Source organism: Anastrepha ludens, chromosome 6 (assembly GCF_028408465.1).
Source record: "Anastrepha ludens isolate Willacy chromosome 6, idAnaLude1.1, whole genome shotgun sequence".
Classification (NCBI taxonomy): domain Eukaryota; kingdom Metazoa; phylum Arthropoda; class Insecta; order Diptera; family Tephritidae; genus Anastrepha; species Anastrepha ludens.
In genome coordinates, this window is record NC_071502.1 from 53,654,384 (window position 1) to 53,667,163 (window position 12,780).

General features: G+C 37.8%; 1 protein-coding gene across 6 annotated transcripts in view; it reads left to right on the plus strand.

Moving 5' to 3' along the window:
* The window catches only part of LOC128868591 (apoptosis-stimulating of p53 protein 1), a 159,927-nt gene that overhangs the window by 137,447 nt on the left and 9,700 nt on the right, over positions 1–12,780 (plus strand). For 5 of the 6 annotated variants that reach the window (XM_054110865.1, XM_054110863.1, XM_054110862.1 and 2 more), the window contains exon 4: positions 10,328–10,595. In XM_054110865.1, coding sequence (XP_053966840.1) covers positions 10,328–10,595 — 268 coding nt within the window. Of the gene's footprint in view, positions 1–5,644; positions 6,697–10,327; positions 10,596–12,780 lie in introns of all 6 variants that reach the window. The other variant, XM_054110860.1, reaches the window with a different exon arrangement.

Consider the following 12,780-nt stretch of genomic DNA (forward strand, 5'->3'; position numbering starts at 1 on the left):
TTATATTTCTCTGTGGGATACTTAAATGTACGTGCCTGCAAATTTTGCTATTCGCTACCATTTTCTCATGACTGATTTTTATTTACAGAGCAATTTGTTGCTGTCTTTCGTATATTTTCTTATTCTTGTTGTTATTGTTGTAATGACTGTGCGTGCATGCTTGGCATTGACTTATTCCAGCGGCATTAAAAAAGGGTCAAATCAATATAAAGCTTGTTGCTCAACAAAGCAGCAAGAGCAACAACAAATAACTATATTATAAATCACTACTACGACTACAATAATAATAATAATAATAATAATCGTAAAAGCAAAAGAAAAAAGCATTTACTTTAACAATATCTAGAAGCAAAGCAAGCAAACAATAATAGAATGACCACACACACGCAACATTACATGTAACAACAACAAGGATATACACTGGTTGACATCAATGCCAGGAAGTGTCGGTGGTATCGGTCGACTGCGTGACTGTGCTTGAAGCCCTTGCCGGTGGCTTTGTACAAATGTATATGTGTGGTTAACGTGTATTTGTGCGCCTGGTTGTATACTTCTACAAAATTCACTCTAATGACTTATAAAGTTGTATGCATTGTGCGACTTTTTTTACTCCTTTGTACATATTTGGTAGTTTGTGTGAGGGTAAACATATATGTATGTAAACGAGTATGTATGAATTGGGAAGTTTAAAAGTTTTACCAGTTCATTTCTGTCATTTGCATAGTGTGGGCATTGGTGTTGAAGTCGCTGCCATTTTTGATTTGCCGTTATCCTTAAATAATCGTGTGTATAAGATTCTATGTGATGGGAGCCTATAATCTATTATCTGCGATCAAACCCACTAGAACTAAATTACTTTACCATCGATTTAGTTTACACCCAAAGTAGTACTTTATTTTCTATATTTTTTCAATACTAGCGAGTGATATTTTTGATATGGCTTTTAAAGCGTCCATTGTCAAGCCATGGAATAGCATCATACCATTTAGTGAACTCCTACGCTCATACATTACTTATATACCAGTTAGTGAACTAGTTCATAATAGACACCAAAAGTTCAGTACAATTTGTGGCGAAAATCACCAGTTTCGGGCGTGTTGAAAAAAAATTGATAAATGACAAATAAACGTTTGAAAAATATTTGTTTATGAATTAAAATTTGACATAAACTTGTCTCTAAACTTTACATTTTTACTTTTCGTAATTTTATTTTGTGAGCTCAGCACCGATTTAGCAAAACACAAATTGGAAAACTAAATATTAGGATTCCTTTAAAATAGTTTAAACCAAATTTACATTTTAATACAAAAAAAATTACTAGACATCTCTATTAAAAATCTAACAAAAATAAAAACAACAAAAAATAGTTATACGAATATGCGTTTTACATCGAGCTGTAATAGATAATTTTGTAATTGGTACAATTCTAGTCACTCTCGAACTAGTATGACCTTTCCCATTAACAACGAGTCCTTTGCAGTCTTGCTGCTATCATTGTTTTATTTGAATTGGTGGGATTGGGTGCTAGCGTATGGCCTGCAGGTGAAGTTATACATTCACCTTTGGTTTGCACACAAATTATGCGCATAATTTAGCACACCAAATAGGGTTTATACGAAATTTACATGCTTCCCAAACTGGCAATTTTATATGGAAAACGGAACACAATGTAAGGAAATCTCGTTAACTTTCTTCTACCAAAACATCTGGGAGGTGGGTTTAAAAAAGTGATAATCGCCCAGTTTACCACCTCCGCATAGTTGTAAGTTACGCCTCTTTCCGATAGAACTGAAAGGCCATCATAGCCCCTTAGACACGATGCTGGCATTTTCAAGTACTTCTCCCGACGTGAGTTCTGAATATGGCTGGCAAATATAATACATTTTTTCTCAAAGAAATACTTTATTTTCTCGGTAGATGGCTGTAGTGATCAATATCCCGTAAAGTTTCGATCAAACAACTTAAAGTTTATGCTCGTTGTCAAGGTGACTTTTCAAACTAAAAAAATTTTGCTGGTTTTTTGTTTGCTAGTGTGAGTGAGTTACAGGGTATTAACAGTGGAAGTCAGCAACATCAGTACATTTTACACTTTTCCTTTGATAAAGGCAGCTATAATAAAATTGTGAATGATGTTTTTGCTGTAACAGCTAACTACAGTAGGTTCTGTTTTTATGCGGTAGATACGTTCCGCAAGAAACAGCATAAAAAAAACAGCATAAAAAAAGCTACCAGTTCTATAGTAAAACTATAGATACGTTTCAAATGCTAAAACCGCATAAATCTGAAATAATGTAATAAAATCGCATAAAAAAGGGCACTAGTCCCATATTATAACTATAGATACGTTCCATAGACCGCATGAATCTGAAATAATTAAATAAAATCGCATAAACAAAATATTGTATTTTTGAAAATTATATCTTTATTTAAGAACCTTCAGAATCGAAAAATAAATTTAAGTCAGAAATAGAATCAGACAATACCCACATGTTGCGCGTTCGTTTAGGATTTGCCGTAAAATCACTTTCGTCACTTGAGGAAATGTACACATCTGATCTAGATAGTTATGCAGGCGGTTCCTTACTTGTAGGGTTAGCATTTCTGATGTAATCTGTGATGAGTTTTTGCTTAGCTGGTTTAGAATCTTGTTTATATGTGCAATTCCCGATAGGTCGACATGCATTTTGTAATTTAAAAAAAAACCGCACTATTTCAAAACCGCATAAAAAAAAGCCGCATAAAAACAGAACCTACTGTACTTGCAATTGTGGTTTCGTCGATTCCGTTCAGGGATTTTTTTATATTAAATAAAATGTCGATAAAATCACAGAAATACTCGAAGTTGAGCGCCATGTTGGTAGTTGTATCATCGCCCAGGCGCTAAAGTCGGTCATAGAACTGTTTTGAACCATTTTATATATTTGTTGCGTACGTCTTGATGTTGTTCCACAAATGGAGGGATCTACAGTTTTAAGCCGACTCCGATCGGCAGATGGTTTTTCTTCTTTTTGGTATTTGGTTTAGAGTTTTCTGAAGGCAGAGGCACTTAGAGGCTTGCCATTATCTGCTAAGGGGCGACCGCTATTCTAAAATATGATACTTGGTCTATATTTTTATAAAAACGAAACTGAGCGCAGACCTTTACTGGCTAGTGTAAATTTATTGGGATAGAGTTAGATTCTAGAATTCATGTTTTCACATGACTGGGACCTAATTTAGTCTTTAATATCTTACTTCCCATATCTATAGCTTATTTTAACCCTTTAACGGCTCTGCAAGCTCTCAGAAAGATTACGCAAAATGGGAAATATTTATTAAAAGCTTGCCTTTACATTTTCGATGGTTAATGTGGAAAAAAACTATATAGAAATTTTTATGTGAAATATTATTGCTCCGAACCAAAAATTACTAATGAAAAAATGCAAAAAATATTAACTAAAATTCCAACTTCCTAAAGGTGAACTTGTAAAATAGTGGAACCTGAGTTCTCACTTGAACGATTCAAAGTTTTTCTTTATTTAGAGAATTTTCCATGGATTCAATTAATTAATAAAATAAAAAAGCGTAAAATTTAATAGAGCACAACCGTTATATTATGGCCTCTCCCTTTGCTTGCTGTACCAGTAAGCAGTCTACTAGGGTCTCTAAATGTATCCGATTCTATCTATGGTACCTGTTTATGGATATTCTACACTGATCTTTTGCGCCTTTATTATTATAAGAGTGCCATAACTTTTTATGCAAACAACAAAAATATGTACGAGGTTCGTTTGAAAAGTCCGTGCTCAGTCAAAAAGATGGCACTACTGGCGACTATCGACTTTCTATATATTAGTTAGAAGAATCTCTCAGAAAAATACACAATAAGTTTCTTTTGGTTAAGCATTCGTTTGAATCGCGGAAGTCGAGTGATTTCCCTCTTCCAATCACGCATAGGCAAATGCGAAACAGGGTTCCAAATCGTTTCACATGCCCCCTATTCTCCAGAATTGGCTCCTTGGATATCTCGGAGAAATGGTTGAGTGTTTTATTCAAACGAGGATGTGTGTGCAGAAACGAATTTCTATTTTTCGACAAACTTGAACAACGTTGGACGATGTGTATAAACCTAAAAAGTTAACTCCAAACAAATAAATAGTTTTTATTTTTGCACGGACTTTTCAAACGACCCACGTAAATTGAGTGACACAATAATTGGGTTATATATATAAAAAATATGTATATATAGGGTGGGTCATATAAAATTTGCTTTTTGAATCGGCTATAAAAAAAACTAATCAATATTTTTTAAATTTTTTTTTTATTTTGAAGATTGAACATTGTCATTTATGAATGAAAAATAATATCATTCAAATGACTGCCATGACTGGCATTACAGTAGGCCATTCGATCAACCCAACTTTTAAGCACATTTTCGATTGTTTGGGCTCCAATTTCATGAATGGCAACTTCGATTTCGTGTTTTAAAGCATCAATCGTCTCTGGATGGTTCGCATAGCATTTGTCCTTAACGGCTCCCCACGAAAAATAGTCCAACGGGCTTAAATCACAGCTCCGAGGCGGCCAATTGATATCGGAATTTCGGCTGATTATTCGGTTTTCAAAAACGGTAGCCAAAAGTTCGAGTGTAACTTTGGCAGTGTTACAAGTTGAACCCTCCTGTTGAAACCGAATGTCGTCCATGTCATCCTCTTCAATTTCTGGAAACAAAAATTCGTTGAGCATCTCACGGTAACGCTCGCCATTTACTGTAACCGCGGAAGAAGAAGAAGACTCACCACTTTGGAAATAGGTTTTCAATATTTCCCAATTTTGTTCAAGCGTATTGCGTCCCATTTTGTAAATGTCAAACCTTTAAGTAAATTATGAACACATTTGACATGTCATTGGTGTTACCATTCTCAAAAAAATAGGTAGTTCAAAAAGCAAACGCTATATGGCCCACCCTGTATATGTTTTGACTATAACTTTTTGATTATTAAATAAATTGAATAAATCCGTGTTTCAAACATTTCACCATTTATCTTATGCCAATTTTTGTTTTTTTATATGGGAGTGTGTTGGGTGACCCTTAAAAATTCGACTTAATGTAATCAAAATTAAATGCGTTATAAAACTGAATGCTCGAAAATTTTCTACGTATTCTGATTAAAAGTGTGAAATTTAGATATAAATTTCTAGAATTTGTTTTTTAATTGCACAAATTTTGAAACTTGGATTTATATGGCTTTTATAGGAGAATGAACTGTATTTTTATAAAAAAATTATATTTTTATAAAAAAGAAAAAATGACTGTATTTTTATAACTTAAATGACAAACATGTTTTACGCAGTGCATTGTTTCGAACTTTTTCTGAACTTTTCTAGCAAACTGAATAAACTTATTTTCTAATTCGTTTCGATTCCGAATTCCATTTATTGGTGGTTTACTGGGTTTCTTAACAAATACCAGTTGTGTTTACTATAGCTGCTACTACTGCTGCTGTCACCCTTATTATTTAAATGCTGCTGCTGCTATTGTTATTGTCGGTGTTCACATTGTAGTTGCCATAGGCAACAATAAGTTAATGCAAGGTACCCAAACAATTACACAAAAAAAAAAAAAACACTCATACACTTACCTCCAACCTTACGCACATGCCAGCAACACAATAGCCATGAAAATAGCTTCACATATCCTTAGTGGAATTTCAAGTGCGATGAAGACAGACAAGTGAATATGGACAAAGCAGTTAACGGAGTGAATTAAATTGAAGTGCAAGTCAACAGCAGCCATCAGTAAAAGTTCTCTACGCTAAACTAAAAAAAAGGCAGAAGAAATAGTAAAAAGAAGAAGCATATTAAGTGAATAAGCATATGCCTAATGGCCCATTAGGCGCATGTATGGGCATAGCACCGTAAATTATCAAAAATAGACACCCACTGACAACCAAAAAAAAAACAAAAACAACGAATAAAATCGCTCGACTGTTAGTGAACGTAAGGGCGCACAAGGGCTTTCTTCTCAACAGAACAAGTGCTCGAATATCAGAAGCGAGAATAATAAAACCAAAAACAAAAAAAAAAAAAACGAGTCAAATTGAAACGTGTGCACGGTGTGTTGGTTAAGTGATTTGTGAATGTCAAAACAACAAACAGTTGCATCAACAACTGTCATTGGCAATGGCCCAGCTTGCAGCCACGAATGCTGGTCACATGATTATAATAGCATCAGCAGGACGTGCATGATTATGCTCGCACTCACGTATAATATTATGTACTACAACACCAACAAAAACCAAACGCGCTTAAATTGTCATTGTTGATGTGTGAGATTTTTGCTATGTAATTTTCGCTGTTCACTGTGATGTTGTTGTGCTTTTAACAACTTTCCATATAATTCTCTCATTATTTCTGTATACGTCAGCAGCGTGTCATACGGGCAGAGTGTGCGTGTGTTCGCCATTTGAAACCGCAACGTCCGGCATTAGTGCGCCGCGTGTGCGTTAGCGACAACCGCAACGCATTACCGCCACATCGCATCCCTCGGCAGCGTTTCAAACAATGCTTACCTGTGTGTGTCGTCCTGTCTCCGGTAATTTGCCAAAAATGCCACCGACTATGCTGCCCGCACCGAAAGCGTCACGCAGTGCCATCACCATTGCCGGCATGGGTGTTACGCCCACTGTGGTGGTAACTGCAGAACCAAAGCTAAATGTAAGTTATTCATACATGTAATATATACATACATACATTAAGTAGTGAGACGTGACCTGTGCATGCCATGAGGTGTTGCTGACACTGTACGTGTTGACCACCAAGCTAATTTGCAGCAAAACCTTGGCAAAGTTTGAGATGGCGTTAAAGTGTTCATTAAATGGATATTTTTCGCTTGGTACGTGTATGCTCGTATGTATGTATGCATGTATGTGTGCATGTGTATGTATATCATGATTTTCTTGCCGTCAACTCAACTTCCAATTTTGGCGTTGCTGCTCTTAGTTCCTTTAGTAAAAAGTGATAATAGTCATAAGTAAGTAAGCTTTTGAGGCTTTGATATTTTGCTACTTTGGTTGATCCTTATTTATTATGCATGAGAAAGTGATTTTTGTGTTTTATTTTTAAAATTTATGCTGCTATTTTGATAGCACTGTGATCCTTACGAAGATAATGTAAAAATGTACAAACCTTAACCGTTTTGGATGGAGAGTGCAAAATAGACAACTTTCGTGCGTGAAAAAGGAATCTAAAAATTATTTGAATAGGCAACATAATTTCTAAGCTGGAATTCCATATCAAACGTTCTAAGCTTCATAGCTGTTAGCGCTTTAATTTTTTTTTTTTTTGGTGGGTGAGGTAGGGTTCAAATGCCTTCGCATTTACAGCGACCGTCGTCGACTGCGTCGTGCACTGGGGCCTCTAAAACTATCCCTCCTCTCCTTCAGGGGAGACACCCTTCCCGGGACTATATTATTTCGGAAGGGCCCAGAACGGCATCCATAAAGGACCAGTTCTACTCACCCACGTCTAGATCCACTAAGTCGCCAGCTGGATCGCCAGCTTTAACGCTATAGATTCGTCTTCTTATTCTCTATATGTGCGGCTTCGCCTTGTTGCACTATGTCGAGGTCAATCTTTTTTTTTGCTAGTACGTTCTCGATGTATTTCTTTACCACGTTCCAGCTCTCCTCGCGTTCGAGCATTTTGCTGATTATGTTGCTCGGGGCGATGTCGCCAATCTGCTTCCCCACAGAGCATTTCTTTTCGCGAGCCATCTGTCACAGTTAAAATGTTTAGCGTCATCGCTCAGAGCTTCGCAGTATATGCACTTGGAATCGCTTACCTTGCCCATGCGGTATACGTATCTCCGGAAGTATCCGTGGCCCGAGTGGAAGTGAGTTATGAAGTAGTTCACTTCCCCGAAGTTCCTTTGGCCCCATTTGTCAATTGATGGAATAAGTTTCCCCGTCCATCTGCCACTCGGTTCAGTGACTTCGGTTTCATGTTTGGCGAGTTCCAAGCCACGGTCCTTAAGCCATATTTACGTCCTTATCATGACTTGGTTTAGCTTCCTTCTAGCGTCCTAAGTGTACCGAGCTGGTATGACCGCCAGTATATCGTCCGCGTGTCTCTCTAGATATGTATCTTCTTTCTATGCTCAATATATCATCGTAGCTTAGATTCCAGAGATCGGAATAGATCCTTGAGCTGCGCCAGACGTTATCGCTTTTGTTTTCTGACAATCTGCTGTATCTTACAGCAGATCACGCTCACCCTGGTAGCTCTAGAGAAACGGAAGACGTTTGTGTACAGAAACCAAGCTCCATTTAATCTTCTCCTAAGTTTGTTGTGTTTTCCTGAGTCCCTCTACAGTTGTATGCCAACTGCATGGGACAGATACCAGTTATGAGCAACTTTTTCATGGCAGGAATACACGCAGAGATTTATCATTGCCTAAGCCACCCCAGATTTAGAAAAAAGAGGGTGACTACTATTCGAAAAACTTTTTGTATCTATTGATGTTCCATGACCACAGTGGTGTGTGAATTCGGGTACCTTTTTGATACCATTAAGAAAAAACCTCACGTTAGGATAGGAGGGATATATAAGGATGAGAGAGAAGGTGAGCGGTGACTAGCTAGAAATTTCAGAAGAAAAAGTGCTAATGAGAAAACCCCTCTGAGGTGACTGTTATCTAAACCTGCATTTACTTAAAAAGCTAGAGCCGAAATGTTAAAACTCAGCCTTGCAAAATAAAACAACTTAGGAGTAGAATCCGAGGTAATGACAACCCACTTTCTCCCTTGCAAATACTGCAGATTGTGCTGAATTTAGTCACTTGAGTTTCCATCGAACAGTGACTGGTTTAAGGCCCCGAGCACTAACGCAAGATTCGATTTGTTTAGTTTCAGAAAGCGCCTAAATCGCTTCCAATCAATCTATCCGTACTCAGAAGAACACAACAATTCCGTGTTTTCATCTAGTGCTCGCTGAGTTTACTCGAGCATGGTCTGGTAGCCTTATAATTTCTATAACGAAATATTTAAAGGCGATTAAAAGGTAGGCCAGATATTTCTGGACGTATTTCGATTGCACTACAAGTGAGTGAGCATGATGCCTTGATTGCCACTAGACTTTCAGAATAAATTTTAACTGTTTTTTTTTTTTTAATTTTAACCGCTTTCTCACTGAAGCGTCATCCACTAACTTCTCAACCCATCTACAAATCTTGCAGCGATACACACATTGAGGCCTGTTTTGAAATGACACACTCCATCTGTTGTTCTCTTAGAGGAATGAGAGTGAGTCCAGATCCAACTGGACACAAGTCAGTAAAAGTGGGAATAAACACGAAGTTTTTATGCTGCCCCCAAACGGCAGATAGAGAAGCTTTATCATTACAGAAATACTATCGAAAATTAGCCATTGACTACCGAGAGACGAACATTTTCTATCATTAATGTTTCATAGTGGGTTTCGACACCGGGGCCTACCTAATGGTTGTCACGCTCAAACCATTCAGCTCTAGAGCCTATCTCCTGCCAATACAATATATTTCTTATGCTTAGCGTTAATACTTATTATGATTTTCGCATATTCCACTGCATTCACACGAGTTTGGCTGTGCTGTAGATGTTGGCGTGCTTCGGTCTTGCACCTCATTTTTCGAGAAAGAATTATTAAGTCACGAACTTGCACACATCGTGTGATATGCTCTCTTAGAGATCGAAGAAATTACAGCTTACTTAGAAATTGTTTTTTCCGTAAGCATCATTTTGCACTTAGGCAGTTATTGCTTGTTCCCACAGGTATAATCTAAGCACTGCATATTTAATTTTTTTCTCACTAAATAAACCTGTCGCAATTGCCTTAAATTTATTTTTATTTATTACATTGATTATTGCTTATGATTGATTACCTTGTAGCTTACTGTTTATCTCCATTATTACAGCTTATGGTCCCATTCATACAATTTTGGCTTACATCATTTTCATTAAATGTATCTTCCTTTTCTTTCTCTCTTCATTTTAAATATTCGCTGATTCGACTACGCTCCAATCACTTCAACGACTTTATGGGCTTATCAACGTCAACATCAACGTCAACGGCATCACCAACTTTACGAACTACGCCGCCATTACTATCACTATCAACATCAATAAAATTCAAATTGAATTCACGCATTCACGCATTCGCGCTTCGCCTGCACGACGAACTGTCACCATCGTTACTGCTGCTGCTGATTATGATGAAATTAACATTTTCTCACATCCGCAATACTCACATCATTTCGTACATACACATACCTGTGTATTCTCTTTACAACAATCACATTCGCCTCGCGTAGGTGCCTGGCAGGCTGACATCAGCCGAATTACGGGCGATGGCACTGCGACAACAACAGCAAATCGACTCACAACACCAGCTGTTGGCTACCAAGGAGCAGCGTTTGCGTTTCCTTAAATCACAAGAGGTGCGCAATGCGGTCGCCAGCGCTGAAGGTGAACGCCTGCGACGTTTGCGGGAGCGTGTGGAGGCGCAGGAATCCAAATTGCGACGCTTGCGTGCGCTGCGAGGTCAAGTGGACTTACAGAAGACTTACAATGTTACGCTGAGTAAGTATCAAACAAGACAACGGTATACCCTAAAATACATACCTAGCTGAAATTATATGCAGGAGTGTAGTGATAAATATGTATTGTATTTATATGTCAATGAAAATATGTGTGTGGGTGTGTTTGATATCTTAAATGGCTCCTCTTTTTCGCTGTTATAAACATACATACATAAGCTTTGTTGACTGTTCTATACCTATTGCAGCTCAGTGGGAATTGTGTTTAGTGTGGCGCACACGTTCCTTGTTCCTTTTGCCGCAAAAACTAGTGCCACATGTGAACATACGCCACACGCTACATGCCATCCGCCACTTGCCATGCACCAGCGGTGCAAACGCAGCCATGGCCAATCGTCATGTCCAGTCATCATGAGCACTAAAGTCTCTTTCGGCAAAGTGGACAAGCAACAGTGCTTTGCTTGGCGGTTTCAAGTGAGGGCAGGGCAAAAAGCGGAGCAGATGAATGGGGAAATGCGAGAAATTCATAATTTGCATGTTGAAAAGTTATGAAAATTTCATTCACCGCCTCTTCTTTCTTTCAATTTCTGCTTTTCGACGCCACCATTTCCTGCTCGTGCTCAACAGGAGCACTGTTCCTGCCATTATTGCACTTTGCTAATTTTTGTTTTGTTTTTTTGATACACAAGATTAGGCTGCTTCTTAACATTATTCTACATTATGTTCTACAAACGTAATTGGATTTATTAGTGAGGTAAGCGTGTTGCTTTCAACCGTTCCACACATTGACTTCAACCCCACGTGCTGCCTTAACACGCACACATTTAACTTCACCCACTCGTCAACTTTCACATTCTCTTATGCCCCTTCGGGCATTCGTATAGGATGTAAAATGTAGAATGTTACATCTGGCGTATAGCATGTGGCATGTGGCATGCAGTCTGATGTACTACGGACTCGCCAAACTCGGCACCGGTAAGCACGCGAATTCTTAGGTATACGAAATCCTTGCTAAGCGGATTATAACCGGCTCGGTATTCACAGCTCGTCAGCACTAGCCTGTTTTCCGCTTGCCAAAGCAAAAAAAAAAAATTATGCTAAATTTCCTTTGAGTGAAATTAGTGGAATATATTTACATGAATATACCTACATCCACATATACTTATTTACATGCCGGTACATCCCATCTTTATCCTGCCAATGATATCTAACTACGCTGCGCAAGGTCATCCCTACAGCTGGCTATTAGGTGGAGAGGCGCTTGGATTATGGCTTTTGCGTACGCCACAAATTGCGCTTTCTCATCCAATACCTTTAAAGCTGTTAACTAATTAAAATGTTAATGGCGGTTGACGAGTGTTCAAAACGAAAAGCGGTTAAAAGTTTTCCGATATGGTGAGGGATTCATTTATGCAATATGTCGTGACACGGATCAGTTGGTGGGGGTGTGTGCGCTAAATAGCTAGACAGAGCATGTCATACCATGTAGTAATCCCTGTGGCCACTGGTACTTTAATACCAGTTGGCTTTGCAGCTGAAGTACTTGGTTCGTCTTCCATCGTTCTCCGTGCTAGCGACTGGTATTTTTGATATGGCGAATTCCTATAAAATATCAATTGTCTGACTAAGCATCAGAGCATTCGATTTAACAAACTAGTAAGCTTCTCTATCATGAATGAACTATTGAATTTACTTTTTATTGTCATACCAGTTACTAAACTATTTCATAATGAACAAACAGAAGCAAATGATTCAGCACGTCAACAACATTCCCGTTGTCTATTCATCTAATCCTCATTTCGCAAATTATATGAAACACTCTTTTTTTATAGTCATATCTAGTAGAAAATTTTGTTATAATATTCACCTCAAACTAGTAATTTTGCAACTAGTTCAATTCGAGCTACTCGCGAACTAGTTTAACCTCTGCCGTGAAATAACCGTTTACACTAAAATGTTTGCTGAGAAAATTAACTCTTCGCTGGAAGGCTATTTTTGCGCCATTATGTGAAAAGTTGCAGTTTAATATGTGGCTTGTGGTTCGTGACTTGAAAGCGTTGAAATTGAAACTATTAAATTATACGTCCCATTAAGTTGTAATTGTTAGGATGTGTATAAATATTCGAGTTAGTTTCTATTTGCTAAGTTAAATCATAAAGCTTGTATTGTTAGTCTCGCAGAGATTGACTAGAAAAGCCAATCGAATTAAGGTAAACTTTAAAAATTTG